Source organism: Lutra lutra, chromosome 6, assembly GCF_902655055.1.
Source record: "Lutra lutra chromosome 6, mLutLut1.2, whole genome shotgun sequence".
Classification (NCBI taxonomy): domain Eukaryota; kingdom Metazoa; phylum Chordata; class Mammalia; order Carnivora; family Mustelidae; genus Lutra; species Lutra lutra.
This window is the reverse complement of record NC_062283.1, coordinates 64,438,057-64,454,272: the sequence shown is the minus strand read 5'-3', so window position 1 is coordinate 64,454,272 and position 16,216 is coordinate 64,438,057. Positions and strand designations below refer to the sequence as shown.

At 43.2% G+C, this 16,216-nt stretch overlaps 2 protein-coding genes across 23 annotated transcripts in view; one reads left to right on the top strand and one right to left on the bottom strand.

Annotated features, from left to right (window-relative positions):
• Positions 1-1,864: 1,864 nt before the first annotated feature.
• Positions 1,865-7,559, bottom strand: OARD1 (O-acyl-ADP-ribose deacylase 1). 6 transcript variants are annotated; one of them, XM_047732434.1, is made up of 6 exons: positions 7,426-7,559; positions 6,562-6,641; positions 6,060-6,204; positions 5,069-5,127; positions 3,916-4,028; positions 1,865-2,542 (listed from the first exon to the last, which is right to left on the bottom strand). In XM_047732434.1, exons 2-6 carry the CDS (start codon positions 6,598-6,600, stop codon positions 2,440-2,442), a joined length of 459 nt encoding a protein of 152 aa, XP_047588390.1. In that variant the 5' UTR covers positions 6,601-6,641; positions 7,426-7,559; the 3' UTR covers positions 1,865-2,439. The 6 variants fall into 6 exon arrangements, with proteins under 6 accessions (XP_047588390.1, XP_047588386.1, XP_047588387.1 ...); XM_047732430.1 differs by having other exon boundaries at positions 6,562-6,642; positions 7,280-7,500; XM_047732431.1 differs by having other exon boundaries at positions 7,295-7,500.
• A 136-nt stretch (positions 7,560-7,695) lies between these two features.
• Positions 7,696-16,216, top strand: part of NFYA (nuclear transcription factor Y subunit alpha) — a 36,277-nt gene continuing 27,756 nt past the window's right edge. For 3 of the 17 annotated variants that reach the window (XM_047732411.1, XM_047732413.1, XM_047732410.1), the window contains exons 1-2: positions 7,696-8,050; positions 15,205-15,352. In XM_047732411.1, the coding sequence (XP_047588367.1) occupies positions 7,696-8,050; positions 15,205-15,352 (503 nt within the window). Of the gene's footprint in view, positions 8,051-8,139; positions 8,618-15,204; positions 15,353-16,216 lie in introns of those variants that run through there. The other 14 variants (XM_047732422.1, XM_047732421.1, XM_047732423.1 and 11 more) reach the window with 10 other exon arrangements.

The following is a 16,216-nucleotide window of genomic DNA, read 5'->3' as shown; positions in this document are numbered from 1 at the left end:
CAGGGCTTGTCTAGGCAACACAGGATAGATACCAACTCCCCCAGGCCGACTTCCCACCCGTCTTGACCTTTATCAAGTATTTTTTGAGATTACTTGTAAATGAGTGCCTCTTCCCTTCTCTGAAGACAAGGAATATGGCAGAGGGTGAAACGAAGGGCAGGGGAAATCTGTTCATAAGATACCCATGTTCTCATTGCTACTTAATAAGCAATTAACCACTTGATCAAGGAGAAAATAAGTAGGATTTCAATGTTGAGACACACACCCTGTAGATTAGTTGGTATGTGGTACTTGATGGTGACAGCAGGATGGTGTCAAGTCTCCTTTCTTCCAAGGCTTGAGTCCTATATAGAAGCAAAACTTCACGTACAAATTTCTGGGTGTTTGCCAAACTCTAACTAGGTTTCCAGGAATAACGTGCTAATTCTATCATGCCATGCCTCTTCTTCCCAAGCCTCGAGTGTGATAAGTCATCAGAATTTGACCCCCAGACTATCTGCAAATGACAGAGCACTTTATCACATCTCCACTGAATCTCAGAATTCCACTTACGGCCAGTCCTCCCAAGAGTAGTCTTTGTTCAAAGAATCTTGAAGGCTCGTATTCCATGAAAAAAATTAATCCTAATCCCTTTAAATGTAGAAGCCTACAAAACCAATGTTTTGAGTCAAGAGGGAAGATTTATTTGCATAGTTGAGCAAAATACTTTGATTCTAAGTTTCCTCTTACCATCCCACTCTCATTTCCTGTATTATGTATTCATTCTCTTTTTTCCCCTTCAGTTTTACCGTATGTGGACAGAAGCAAAGCTTCAAAAAACCTCAGTCTAAGTTCAACAATGAACTTGGCCCTGCACTACTCCTACCCCAATGATATGAACTTGTCTGTTCCAGAGATACAGGAAAAGTGAAATACTTTTTGAAACTGCTGCCTCCTATCATGCTACAGTGTGATAAGAACACAAGTCTAAAGTACAAAGATTATATTTAACTGGTGTTTTCCTAGTGTTTCAACAAGCCCCTTCTGAAATCCAGTTCTTTTTATGCTTGGAAAAGCAGCAAGTCCTACAACATACCCAGAATTCACCCTAGTGAGAAAATCAATAGTAGGTCTGGTTAGTTTAACTTTTTATTTAAGTAGGCTCCACGCCTAATGTGGGGCCTGAACTCGTGATCCCAACCTTAAGAGTTGCAGGCTCTACCGACTGAACTAGCCAGGCAACCCTGTTTTAACTCTTACTACCATAGTAATGGTAAAAGAGAATTCCAGTAGTTTTCCCAATACCTTTGCTCCTGAATCCAGGAACCTATTCTCTCACTGTAAACACTGGAATGGATAAAGTGCTGCTCTCTTAGCTAAAGAAAAAGGGACTAGTATATACTGTTCATCCCATTATGATTCCTGCACGATCACAATCCTCTGCAGCTTAATGACACCAAGAAACCTAGCCAATCCCCCCCACCCCACCCCAAACTGCCAAACTAGAATTTTTTAAGGAAGTGGGCCTTTTTCTTAAAAGATTCATGAAGGATTTTGTTGAGAACCACCAATTTGTTGAGTCATTACTCGCCCTAAGCAATTTAGCAGACATTTCATATACATTATTTTACTTGCTCCATGACTGAATTCAGACCCGTTTAATCACAGAAGTTATGTGGTAGACAGAAGAGAGGATGAGTTCACCACGAGGAGATTCTAAACACCTCCCTTCCCAGTAACGCTGACCCACAGTTCTTATCTGTTCTTATTTCTTCTCACCCTGCTACTCTTCCCACAGATCTTTTGTCTGATTCTTCCCCAATTAGTTACAGGCAAATCCTCCATTACCAGGTCCAGAACAACAGCCATGTGCACAGAACATCACTGGACCCCCCAAGAAAAAAATATTTATTTTTCCTTTTTTGTCACCACAAATTTCTTGTTAACAACGTTAAGACTCATTTTTGTAATTTAAACAAAACCAAACCCATAATTCTCTCCTAGGATGAATATGACATAAGGATAATACCAAGCAAGCTCACAATGACAAAAGATACAAAACTAATTGAAATTGTTCATCCTTCCTGAAATTTTTCTTATTAACAGCAGAGAAGTAGAATCAATGCTGCCACCTAGTGGCAAGCTGAACAAGTCAGGTAGTATCCTGGATCAAAACGGGTCAGAGGCCCAACATCTCTGATTTCCTTGCCTTATATGGGGCATTCTACTCTTTACCTTCCTGAATGTGGGAAAAAAAAAAAAAATCACAGCAACATTTCCCAAGCAATCCCTCCTCCAGAATCCCAGTCCCATCATGAGAATACAGCCACCCAAGTCTGGCCTGTGACACAGACTACTTCACATGAAACTTTCTTCAGACCGTTTTCCGTCAGTTCGTCCAGTGCTACGGTCCAGTAGGGATGACAGGAGACCATGGACACATCCACAGCGCACATCTGTTCACAGTGTGTACACAGTAATTCTGATGTCTGTGGCTTCAAACACCTCTTCAATCATTGCAGATACATTTTCCCATTGCAGACGATCAAGACCACATCCAATTCTGAAAAAGACAAAACAGCTCCACGGGTTGTGATGAAGGTACCTAGGAAATCATTTCTTCACCTTCCTTTGGGCTGCACCCACCCAAAGCATAAAAACAAATGATCTGGCCTCACACCTATGGTGGGAGTTTGGAAGTGAATTCCTGTTGTGAGTCACCTAAGGCTGTTCCTAGATAGCCCCAACATCCAACAGCTGTCGCTTCTCTTTTGCTGGTAAGATGCCACTTCTCAGTTGTTTAAGGCTACCTTGAGAAAATACCTGCGGTGACATGGGAGACTATCATTCTATAGCTATTAATAAAAACTAGCTGGGATTTAAAAAACACACTTATGATAATGAAATGCTAAGGAAAATGAAAAGAGGGACAAAGGACAGGATCTCTGCAAAAAGGAAATCAAAATGAAATGCTGGGAAATGCCAAGCTGACTGCAGTTCAGGTGAGAAACCTGAGTCAAGCCCACAAAAACTCTCCTACCTGGCACCTTTCTTCTAAGATGTTACTCTATTGATCCTCAATATCCCTAGGGGTAAAAAGCTTAAAATGGCTAATTTCATACAGTCTGATAATTAAGTCCCTAAAAAAATTATGACAAAAACACACAAGAGTTTTTCTTTTCTTTTCTTTTCTTTTTTTTTTTTAAAGATTTTTATCACACACGAGTTTCTGATACGGAAGACACGAACACATTAAAGCCCAGGGTAAATGACGGAATTTGTAGCCAAATTCATAACTTGGGGCTTGAAACAAACCTGCACACATGGTCAGCACTGACTCAAAATTAGACTGACAGGAAGAGAAATGACCCCAAGCCTAGTTCCTAAAAAGAAAGTAAATAAAGAGTATATTGCACCCCCAAAGCCATTCCCTTAAGCTCCCAATAGCAAGGATCTAAGACATTACATAAGGGACATATCCTCCAGCTACTACCCACACTGAACACAAGCATGCAGTGTAAAAGGCAGTGATAATTACAACCTTCTTCACACCAGATTAACAAGCTTGGGACACATGAAGTGGCCCAGAAAAAAATCACAATTGCTCAGTCTTGGTTCTTAGGCTTTTACTGCTTCAAGAACAGAGCCTCAGTCTCCCCGGGCAGAAGACACCCAGAATTCAACAAAGGTGACTGACCAACAGGTCCTCCCTATGAAGTAGTCTGAAGCAGGTGTGTTTTAATTATCCTGATTCATTCAACCCAGGCTAAGAAATGTGTATAATGCAGCTTAAAGGCTGATCAGTGGTTCACTGATTTTTAGAGGTTTTTCAATTTGTCCACTTTTAAGCCTATATTTTGAGTTAAGCTTTCAAGTCAGACAGCAAATTCCACCACACAATTAAAAGTCTTTATTCAGGGCCCGGGATTTCCTTGCCTGGGCATGGAGAGGTCGGTGACTCCATTCTTCAGACAGTGGGACTTCATGGCCTCTAAACTCTTCTGCAAATTTTCGTAAGTTGGCTTATGTGAAGCCCTTTTCTTTGTAATCTGAGTACAAAGAATGAATTCAAACTTCCATTAGTCCAAAATGACAGCCGAAGAAGAGCCATCACATTCTCCCAACATCCTGATAATTAAAATAAATATATTTCTATAGAAGAGTTCAGAGCAGGATGACAAATGTCATATATTGTCTTTTCCAGTTATGGGAGGCCCTCAGGAAAATCTACTAAAAAAAGCCTGAGAAACCCAGACACTGTCATGTGATAACCTTTCCTTTTCCCAAGAAGCCCAGATTAGCAGGCGGTGCCTATTGTCTATTGTTTTTAAGCAAGGTAGGTCAAAGTCTTTGTGCCGCTTCCACGAGATAAGCAATATATCTGCAACAAGGAAGAACCAATACCACCTGAAAACTTCCTGTTAAGTCTATTTCGAAACCACACTTATATGCTTTTTGTTTCTCTATAATGAACAAAAAGAAACTGGTAGTGTTCCAAACAAGACTGGAAGCCACATTGGCTTTAAGGAGAACATCCAAAGGCCTCAGGACATGTCCCCACTCCATGTGCTGTCCAAATCACATATGTAGTGGGTTGGTTGCTCTAAGTAACCCAGCACTATCACCAAGAACCTGCACTCCTTCTGGGGCCTGAAGACCATTGACAGTGAAAGAATCCCATATTGAGGCAAAAGGCAGGAAAAGAGCTAAGTAATACCAGGCACTGCATTCAACAGAGGAGAGTGAGAGATAAACTCCTTTGGGCAATACGTCATTTGAGACATTATTTTTTCTATCTCATTACAAGTAGGAAAGAATTAAAGTATGTGGGACATCCCTAACTTTTCTAAGTCTTAAAACAGAGGCTTTTGGTGGCTGTCACAGTACTCTCCACCGTGGAGCTGGGATGCAGCCTCAGGTTACTTTCTAACCCAGCGCTCCAACTTGATCTGAGTGAGCATAAGTTAAAAGCTTTTTGTCATCTTTGGTTGTCTAGAATCATGATCAACAAATACAGTACAGCCCATGTGTTCACCAGTCCTTATGACCTAGTGAGAACTGACATAGTGAGAAACGACCCCCATCTTACCAAGTAATATATATATCGCCCATCTCTCTTCAGAACAGCCACTTCTCCAGATTTCTTTTCTAAGAAAAAGTTATTTAATAGTAGAAGGGTAAAAAAATAAAAGCACCGATTTGCATTCTTCAATTTGAAAAAAAAATCTTTACTGATCTGAGTTCACTTCAGAGCTAAAAATACTTTTTACTTCTGAAGAAAGTCTCTGTAACACTTTCCTCCTTATCAGCCTTCTTTAACTTCCAGCTTTCTTATTTTTTGCTCATTTTCGTCTTACCCCATCTTTTGTCCTGACCATATTTTCAAATACACCCATATTCACTTTAAAAACTTTAATGATTTTTTTCACATACAAAGAGTTATTTATTGTGCTAAGCATTGTGGAGAACACAGATGTATAAAAGTTCCTAATAGTAACGAGTTTTCAATGAAGAGACAGTGTCACATTTATAAAGAACTACAATAAAAAACAGTAAGAAATTGTTTTAAATGAATCACCAACGGAGACCGGCCCAATAAGCCTGGACTGTGATCTCGGCAATTGTTTCAGAAGCTCTACAGGTGGTTCTAACACTTATCTCTGGTTTAAAATCTCTGGTAGAAGTGATGGGAAGGGTCTGTAAGGAAGGTTTCTAAACTCCTCTTTGAGAAGTAAGTACAATATGGGTAAACAGAGGATCCTGAATGCTGAGTTAATACCTATAGAACCGAAGCTAAACACTTCAGTTATTAAAGGTTCAGAAATAAGTGGAGTAGTATCAACAAAGTCTTAGGACAGAGATTAGAAACCTTTACAAGAATTCAAGGTTGATGTGATAAAGACCCAAACTAGAGGCTACTTTTGTAGAGAAAAACCTTAACCTTAATCTGAAGAGTTACAAGTACTCAGTGGTTAGGAACCCCACTCTCTGCATGTGTATCTGTCTAATAACTAAAATATAACAGGAGATCAAGATGCTCTAGACAAGGCAGACTAATTCAGCTGTTTTTTAAAACTCACGTTGATTTAACAGTTCCTGCACCCCTCCAAATTTCTTCTTGAAGAGGACAGCTATCCCAGCACCCATTCGACAATCCTCACTGATACAGTGGGCTAAAGAGTCTGTTTTGGGGCATGCGAAAAGGTCTCCTTTCACATAAGTGATCTAAAATGTCAAAAGGGAAAGAAAAAGTTTTATTTGATACAGAAAAACACAAAGTTGTTTCTTTCATTTCCCTTTACTGAATCCCCCACCACTGCCCCTCCGTGATTTAAAACCCGACCTCCAGAACTTAAAGAACTACAACAAATTAAAGTGTTTGTAAAAGGAAAGTGATGCACGGTTTCTGCCTAGGACTGTATCAGCCCTTCTGAAGTAAATCGGCTGGAGCGGGGAGGGGGGGGCGGGGGGAGAGGGGGAAGAAAGACAATTCAATTATTGCTTTAATTAAAAAGTGTTTATGCTTTTGACCTCAATTATTCTGAATTTCAGTTCACCAGTAAGTTAATAGTTGTTACGCACTCTGCTTCCTTCTGAATCTTCATTAGGGCTGCCGGCCATGATACTGAGTTGCTATTTCCAGAACTTAAGTGTCTCCTCGGCTATGAGAAGGAAAAAAGGAAGTAAACATGCTTAGGCGGCCTGAATATATTCTATTCAAACTGCCCTGGCCACCCACTTGGCAATTTCTTCCCCCACCATTTATCGCTGAATGTGAGCTCGTTCAGCCTCTAGGAAGTAATACAAAACTCCCCTGGGGCAAGGATGAGGAAGAATGGCTAGGTCCAGAGGCGGCTGGCCTCCGCTCGCATTTCGCGCTTTCCTGGAGCGCCCCGCTCGGCCGGGCGAAGAGAAGGCGGTCCCCAAGAGGCGGCGCCTCCTTTCTCCGCGCCCGAGCGAGGCGCATTGAAGACAGTCTCCTCTTCTCGGCCTGACCAAAAGTATTTCCCCAGTGAGTCTGGCCCACAAGAAAAAGGGAGGGACTTGGCCACAGTCCCGCCAGAGCCGCAAACGAGGAGTGTCCAGACCAGGGGAGTGTACTGCCGAGCCGCAAGCGCTGAAGAGGGAAAGCGGCCTCTCCAGGAAGACTCGTCCCCACCTGCTCTTGGGGGGACAAGAGGAGTCTAGAGAGGCCTCCCATTCTGTCTCCTACCCTAGGGCGGGTCAGCGGGGGCGTACAGCCTGTCCTGGGGTCCCGTGGGAAGGAGCGGAAAGGCTCGCTCAAAGCCTCAACGTACCGGGGGTTACCCTTCACCTGGAAAAGAGTCGGCCGTTGCGCGGTCCCGCCCCGCGGGGACGGGCTCCGGATCCGGCCGTGGTAGGTGGGAAGCAGCAGACGAACCTAGACGCGGAGCCAATCCCGCCACAGCCCTTAATCACACGCACCTAAAATGGCCGCCCACCACCCAGGAGCGGGGCGGAAACAAGCCCCTCTAGCTAGCCAGCTGAACTCCCACTCTTTGGTAATGGCCGCCGGACTTCCGGCGATAAAATCCGTGGAATGTCCCGCCGCCGTCCGGGCATGCGTAACGAGACAGCCCACCGCGAGTGGGGAAGAACGGCGCTTGCGCATGAGCCCCAGGGGTGTGTCTCCAGCGGCCGCAGAGAAAGGGGCGGGCAGTTGGCAGAGGAGATAGTTAGCGCCTGCGTAGTACTATGTTTAGGGCGGTGTTTGAGTTCAAGGATCTGGCGCGTCTAGAAGGCGCCTGCGTATTCCTTCAGCCGGCGATGGTGTCAAATCAGGGAAGTGGGCGTGGCTTCAGGGCACGCCTGCGCGGTGCTCCTTCAACGGGGGGTGGGGCGAGCCCGATGCTGGGGTTAGGGGGCGTGGTCTCAGAGGCGCCTGCGCGGAGGCGGTTGGAGGGAGGCCCGATTCCCCTTTGTTCGGGTTCGCCATTTTGCGAGGCAGCGGCAGTGGCGGCGGCAGCGGCGGCTGGAGCCTCTGATTGGGTTTCGGGGTCCGGTACTGGAGCCAATCAGCGCGGGCAGCGAACCGGGGGAGCGAGGCACGGTGAGTGTGAGGAGCCAATATCCAGCGGCCCAGAGCCGGCCCCAGCGCCCCGATTGGCGGGTCTCGCTGACCACTCAGGAGAGGCCCAGGCGCCCGTCGAGCCCCGGGAGTCTAGCTGAGCCTAGCCGAGCGGGGCGGCCGGTGGCCCCGGCCCCGGGCCTGTGAGTGCCCCGGGCCATTCCCGGCCGGTGCCTGCAGGGGGCCGCCCCGCGCGAGGATGGCGCCCTCGGGAGCTAGCACCTCCGGGTCCACACTCTTGCAGGGTGCCTGTGCCAGTTGGGGATGCGTCCCCGTTCTCCCGATTCTTAAGCCCAGTTTGTCGGGCCCAGGCTCGGGATTGGTGGTCTGCCTGCCACAAATGTCCCTACACTCAGGTCCACGCACGCCCGGGGCTTTGGCGGTCTTCTCCAGATCGTTCCAGCAAAAAAACTGAAACCCGCCCTTGCACTCTCCGTACTCCGGCCCTCGGGACGGGAAGTCTGCCGCGGGGCCCGCGATCCCCAGTCTTCCGAGAGTCGGGTCTGCCTGTCTGCAGTAACCCTGGGTCGCGAGTGAGGCCTGGGGAAGGTACGCGCCGCGGCCACAGGGCCCGGAGTGCGGCGGGGAGAGGGAGCCAGCCCTCCCCCGCCCCGGCGCTCTGCGGGCCCGCCCCCGCCGTCTCCCGGTCGGGGGAGGGGGGTCCGTTAGTGCGCCCACTCCCCTACCCCGCCGCGCCCCTCCTCTCAGCACGCTCGGCCCGGGTCTCCGGGCCGGCGCCGTTACCACCCCCTTTTGGCTCGTCATTTCCTCTTCTCCCCGCCCCGCTCGCCCGGGCAGAACCGCACACCTCCGTCTTGGAGTCCGACCAAGCGGTCTCCCTTTCTTGTCCCCGCTGTACAGCCGGCCAGTGCATTCGGTGCCTGGAACCTCACTCTTAGAAGATTGCCAGCCCTGCGCATTCCTTTTCCCGGAGGCTGCACAACTTGTTTCTCATATTATTAGTTTTCCCCGTTGCTTATCTTGCGAACTCTCCCTTCTTTGGGAACGTAGAATTTTTTTTCTTTCACTTTTCGGTGTCACTTTGCATGTGTCAGGCTTGACTTAACTCAGTCCACAGCTCAGTCCACAGCCATCTCTTGATTTATTATTATTTTTTAAGCATACTTTCTAATTCCATGTTAACATATTCTACTCAGGTATTTATAGAAACTTAACAGTGTTATGGGGTTTCGTTAGGGTGAGACGAAATCATTGACAGCCATGTCTCTAGCAGTTAGTATGTACCAAGCATCACTCTATATGCTGGGGAGAAAGTAGGGAGAGGTCAGTTAAGGATCCTACTGCCTGGTGGAGATTAACAAGTGAACAACTAATTAATACTTAAAGGTTAGTGCTGTAAGGAGGCCAAGTTCAATTCTGTGAAGTTACTGGTGTGTGAGTACTAACAACCTCTGTGTAACACTCGATGTTGCCACACTTTTCATTGGTCTTAAAGGACAATAGGATTTCTTCTGACAGGAAAGAATGGAAGGGCATTAGTCACAGAGGCACCAAATTGTGCTGTGTTTGAGGGAAAAGGTGGGGGAAGACACCGGACAGTACTCATGAGAATTAAGGCTGGAAAGCCCAGGTGGTAAAAGGACTTGTATATCTTGATAAGGGATTTTCAGAAATAGTTGTTTTTTGGAGGTTCAGATGGAAGAAGTCCTGGGGTCTTTTTTTTTTCCAGGGTCTGAAAAATGAGTTTCTGAACCCTGGGCTTCTGCAGTACAACAGTAGCTGAATTTGGGGGAAGAAAGAAAGATTTTTCTCCCAGGACTTTAAAAGTTTTTATTCATGTGAAGCGTCTTCTAAGTTGTGGCAAGTGCACTGGGTCTTCAGTATATGGTGCCCATTTTTACGATCACATTAAAGGTCATGAAACTGACAAATTTCAGAAAACTTCTGGTCCAGTGCGCTCCGCACTACTAAAGCTTCAGAGAGGGTTTTTTTGTTTTCACTTTTTAGAATGTATTTCTGATGAGTTCAGATATGTTTTTTGTAACATATTTGTTTTCCAAACATTGTTTTAACCTTGGTATGTAAAAATGGATATATAGAGCCTCTTTAAAACCACTGGGCATGGGCGCCTGGGTGGCTCAGTGGGTTAAGCCGCTGCCTTCGGCTCAGGTCATGATCTCAGGGTCCTGGGATCGAGTCCCGCATCGGGCTCTCTGCTCAGCAAGAAGCCTGCTTCCCTCTCTCTCTCTCTGCCTGCCTCTCTGTCTACTTGTGATCTCTCTCTGTCAAATAAATAAATAAAATCTTTAAAAAAAAAAAAAACCACTGGGCATTTTCACTAGACTTTTTTTTTTTTTTAAGATTTTATTTATTTGTCAGAGAGAGAGGAGAGCGAGTGAGCACAGGCAGACAGAATGGCAGGCAGAGGCAGAGGGAGAAGCAGGCTCCCCGCCAAGCAAGGAGCCCCATGTGGGACTCGATCCCAGGACGCTGGAATCATGACCTGAGCCGAAGGCAGCTGCTTAACCAACTGAGCCACCCAGGCGTCCCTCACTAGACTTTTCTTAAAGGCAGTTATAAGTTAGAGTGTGGTTGCTCTTTTGCTGAACATCTCTAACGCCTCCACCTGTCTGCTAGAAGAACTTCTTTGCCTGGAATTTCAAGAGGTAGTATTCTGGCCTCTAGTTTTCTCTTGACATGGGGCCTTTTAGTCTGCTATTCATATCCTGAAATTTCTGTTCTTGTTTTTATGCTGGCTCTTCATAGGGAGTACTCCACGCCTCCCACATCATCACATGTATAAATTCTGCTCACACTGTTGACCAGGTCAGGTGCTACATTTTCCTAAAGCCTTCCTGACTTAACCTATCCCCAGGTGGAAGAAATGTCTCTTCTCCCTGTTACTGTTTTACCTTGTTTCTCACTTAGGGTTCCAGTATAGCTTTTTACTTCTTTACCAAACTTAAAGACTCTTTGAAGTCAAGATCTTCATCAGTTTTCTTTTTATTTCTGAAACCTTCAGAATGGTGTCTGGCAAATGATGCCTCATTAGTGGAGACAAGGAACAAATTAGGAACTCCAGTCTGGAAATCCCTTGGACAGTAGGGAAGCTGGACAGTCCTTAGTTCTCTGGTCTTTTATCAAACACAGATGAGGACCCATTTGTTGAGTTGTGAAGTCAATTTTAGTGGGTGATGCTGCTATTTTTTTACAATACAATAGGAAGTGTCTATGCATCTTATGTTACATAAAGATAAGCATTTGTGGAAATTTTGTTGCAGTTTTTTTCTGTTATGTGTGCAGTGATTTGTGGGCAAGAAAATTTGAAGGCATTGTTGCAATCTTTACCTGGTAGGGATTGTTAAATATAGTAATTTCAAAGGGCTTTCGCATGCTTATGCTTGAGTTTTGGAAGTTTTAGCTTTAAAATGTGTAGGGACACGTAGAATGGGTTCCTGGTAGTTAGCTATGTTTAGGGTTCTGCACCTTGAAGCGGGGAGGAAGAGGATTTTCATGCTAGCAAGAATATACACACACTCTTTGAGAAAGAAACATCCAAAACTATGTTAGGATCAAGAGCTAGACTGAGTAGATCTGGCTGACTTAATTTTTTTCAAATGTTGGACAGAAAAGCACTGGAGGATAGACAATGTCATATTGTCTTGCAGTTTTGCTAACTGAAGCTCAAGGTAGTAGGAGCACATGGCTTCTGTGAAACCAGTTGTGTACATATTCACCATTAGCAGTCTCAGTATCATGTTGCAGCCTGAATCCCTCATTCATCGGAAAGAAAAATGCTGCTGTTAGATTGAGAACCGCTTCCTTTTTACCCTTCAAAGTACAGTGAATTGAAGTGTTTTTATTACTAGCATAAACTAGTTGGGAAAATCTGCATGACGTTCTGTTTTACTCATTCTCGTATCCTTCATAAAATAAATTTCTGGAAATTAGTGGCCATGGAAAAAAATCTCATACAGGAAAGGGATTTGGGCGGGGGAGTAGATGGTGGAGTGTTGAAAGAAGATGTTCTTTCATGATCCCAATTTTTTAAATCAACTTTATTGAGATATAGTAAGACATAAAAGTAATCATTTTAAGTGTTCATTTTGATGAACTTAGGTTTATATACCTATGCGACCACTGCCATGATAAAAATACATAAAACACATTCATCACCCCAGAAAGTTTCAGGTGCTCTATCCTGATCAACTTCCCACCCCTATCCTGCCCTGCTTTTCCAGTCCCAGGGAATCACTGACCTGCTTTCTGTCTAGATTTCTGGGGCACCTGGGTGGCTCAGTGGGTTAAGCCTCTGCCTTCATGGCTCTCTGCTCAGCAGGGAGCCTTTTCCCCACCCTATCCTACCCCACCCTGACTGTTGGCTCTGCCTACTTGTGATCTCTCTCTCTCTCTCTCTCTCTCTCTAATTTCTCCTGCTTTTTGAGTTTCATGTAAATGGAATCACTTACGCTCTTTTGTTACCATGATCCTTAATTCTTTAATTTTATTAGTTTATAAACCTAAATACATTGTACTGAAGTTAGAGACATGGTAGTTTAGGGAAGACCATTTACTTCCCTGGCAGAGCCATTTAGTGTTGCTGAAAACTTGATTTCTGTACTGTTCCAGAACCTCAGGAAGTGACTTAGTCAACCGGTTCCGAAGAGAACTGGTGTAAAAATCAAAAAGTCATCTTGTCAGTATGCAATGAGAAATTACAAGTTCATTTGTGTTGCTGATCATATTTGGTTTCTGTTGGCGTATCTGTATGTAAATCCAAATTATAGTTAGTTGCTTGGTGAGCATTCCATCAGAGCAAGGGTAGTGAGTTAGAGAACCATATGGCCACAGAACAGCATGTAGTGATGGCACAGTCATCCTGTCACTTATTTATGGCTCTTACACTCTTACTCTGCATACCATTTTGGTGATGAGTAATATAAGCTATACACGTATTTTAGTATAAAAATTTTCAGACATACAATAAGTTGAAAGAATTTTATAATAAACACCAGCATATACCCATCACCTAGCATCTCCTGTTAACACTGTACCATATTTATTTTATCAGGTACCTCCATCCATTCATATATCAATCCATCTTATTTTTTGATGCATTTCAGGGTGAACTTTAGACCTAAATATACTTCTTTCTAAATACTTGCATGTGCACTTGAATATATTTTTATTTCTCTCACACCATATTGAGACAGTTTACAAGTGATTAATCTCATCTACCATGTGTGATTTTATGGAGAGTAGTGCATTTCTTTGCTGACATAATGTGCAGTTCATTTTAGCTCACATAACTTTATCATTTCAAATTTTAGAATTTATGAAGGCCTGGAGAAGAATTGGGGGGTGAAGATTTATCTACATTTTGATTATATATACATGTACCTTTCTCATACTTCCAAGGTGAATTACCCTTTGATGGTAATTGGTATAATTTTGGTAGTTGGTATAATTTTAAATTTTTGAGTCAAGTTTATCTAAGGTTCTCAAGTACCATTTCTATTTATCTAATTGCGTCCTTATTTTTAAAGTCTTTAAGTGAGCAGGATTAATTTGACCAAGGCCTGAATATTTGATAATATTTAGGGACTTATTTCTTTTCTAATGTTTGAAATTATACTATAGAAACGATATTGTGACATGATGGTAATGACAAAGGAAGAGTCCTTCCTCTTTAGAGATAAAGATAGAATTTTGGAATAACGGGCGCCTGAGTGACTCATTCGTTGAGTGTCTGCCTTCAACTCAGTTCATGATCCCAGGGTCCTGGGATCAAGCCCCCTGTCTGGCTCCCTGCTCGGCAGGAAGCCTGCTTCTCCTTCTCCTACTCCCACTGCTTGTGTTCCCTGTCTCACTGTGACTCTCTCTGTCAAATAAATAAAATCTTTTTTAAAAAAAAGAATTTTGGAATACTACAGTGTCTGGTATTTACTTTAAAATAATTCAGGGGTGGGAAGAAAGTAGATGAGGTGTGTAAAACAGGCTTGACCATGGGGTAAGATTGGAGATGGCTGTGGGGGCTCATTAATGATGTTCTCAGTACTGCTTTTTTTTTTTTTTTTTTTTTTTTAAGATTATTTATTTATTTAGAGAGCATGCGTGTGCACACATAAGCAAAGGGAGGGACAGAGGGAGTGAATCTTCTTTAGATTTATTTAGAGAGGGTGTACTAATGTGGGTAGGGGCAGAAGGAAAGGAAGAGAGACAATCTTAAGCAGACTTCATGTTGTACATGAAGCCCAAAGCAGAGCTTGACTTCATGACCCTAAAATCACGACCTGAGCCAAAACCAAGAGTCTGACGCTTAACTGACTGAACCATCTAGGCCGCTCCTATCACTGTTCTTGCATAGGTTTGGAAATTGCCATTAAAAAAAAAAAAAAAAACGTTAAAATTATGTAATAAAGGGTAGGATAGAATTAGGTCTATTAGGTAGGCATTTAAATGTAAGAGTGGGGGAAACTTAAGTTCTTTCTAGAGAAACTCGTAGCCTTAATATGTCATGTAAAATTTTTCCTTCTATTTATAAACATCATTTTTGCCATTAGTATAGCTTTTTATTTCTTGCTCTGGATTAAAATGCAAATTCCTAAACCTTCACTTGAGCTTTCTTAATACTACTTAATGGAGATTTTGATAAGCAAAATGGTTAACTTCAGGTCTGGGTAATTTCCTTACTAAATGATAAGCCATGAAATTTTACACTGCAGACCATGCGTAGCGAACTAGAGTAACACATTTGGTATTTTATTGGCAGGCAGCAAGAATGTGCTACAAAATAAAGAAACTGTTTATCTTCTAAAATACACATGCAGACCTTAAAACCAGTGTTAAATAGGCCTTGTAAAAACGTGATATTGTGGTTTCATGAGTATTTCTAAATTTGAAATGTTCCCCTGGTAGTATTGAAGGTAAGGCTGCCAATCAGAAATGAATCAGAAGCACTTTGAAGACATGTGAAACGGCATTATGGTATTGTTATGGTATTGTCCTGAGTGTGCCTTGTAATCCTAGTTACAAATGATGTAAAAAATGAACGTTTCCTATTCTCTTACCCTGTTTACTTTCGAATAAAGCACAGCATTAAGTTATCAATGTTAATCATCTGGCAAGGCTTTTATTAACAATCTCACTTAGTTTCTTTCCAACCCTTTTAATAGGAGTGCATTTTGCAGTCTTCTTGGATCTCCTGAGTGAAACTCACTGTGGACAGGATTCTAACTTGGAGGGATCATGGAGCAGTATACAGCAAACAGCAATAGTTCGACAGAGCAGATTGTTGTGCAGGCTGGACAGATTCAGCAGCAGGTATGGAAGTACAACTGCTTTAAACAGCACAGCTTTGGAGCACCACTCAAGTGGGGAATTATTTAGAGGTCCCAGATCTTACGAATAATAGGTCTGGTGACTTGTGCTGGAATGCTTTTTGAAGATTGGATGTGCTGGGATTTCTCTCATGAGCTCTGTGTTCAGTCCATGACAACATAGAATTTGCTTTTCTCAGGAGTCTTGTGTAATACTGAATTGCCCATTTCATTTTGCTTAAAGTCAAAACCTGGTCTGTTCTCAGATGGAAATGTGGAGTTCTTTTTTGTTTTGTTTTTTTCTGGATTCAGTTTTGTTGTTTCTCTTCTTGATTAAGCTAGCTTTGTGATCGTTCAAGGCTGTGGCATAGTGATAAACCAAGATAGTCAGCATCCAAGAAATCCACTGTTCTTTGATTTGATCCATCACGGTGCTTATCCTGAAAAGCTGTAGTTCAACATGAGGTTAATACTTAGGCCCTCTTACAAATAAGCACATACTAGAAAGGAATCCCCTGTTGGTTTATTCCTTAATAAGATAGATTGCTTTTTTAGATTTATAGAGAGATTACATTTTCTGATGCTTTTTATTAGCTTTTTATTTTAGTAAGAGTTTACTTGTGTTTTTCCCTAGAAGAAAAGACATTCATTATGCATCTATTTGACCTTAGGCCAAGATTGGGGAATGTTTTGTTTCCAAAAGGGAACTTAGAGAATACAGAAAAGTAGATGGTAGGGAGTGCAAAAACTATTTTGATGGTAACTTGTTCCTAGCTAATGATCAAAGGAAGGAGCAACTTTTGATTAAAAGAAAGTAATTATTTAAACTCCTTCGCTGGCTTTTCCTTCCACACGCAGCTGCTGTGTC

What these genes read in the sequence shown, in the direction of transcription:
- OARD1 (XM_047732434.1), bottom strand. Translation starts at nt 6,600, where the DNA reads ATGGCCGGCAGCCCTAATGAAGATTCAGAAGGAAGCAGA. An exon ending in GCAGGAACTGTTAAATCAAC is followed by an intron (nt 5,128 to 6,059) that starts GTGAGTTTTAAA and finishes ACTTTTTCTTAG; the next exon opens with AAAAGAAATCTGGAGAAGTG. An exon ending in ACCGACCTCTCCATGCCCAG is followed by an intron (nt 2,543 to 3,915) that starts GCAAGGAAATCC and finishes TGTCTTTTTCAG; the next exon opens with AATTGGATGTGGTCTTGATC.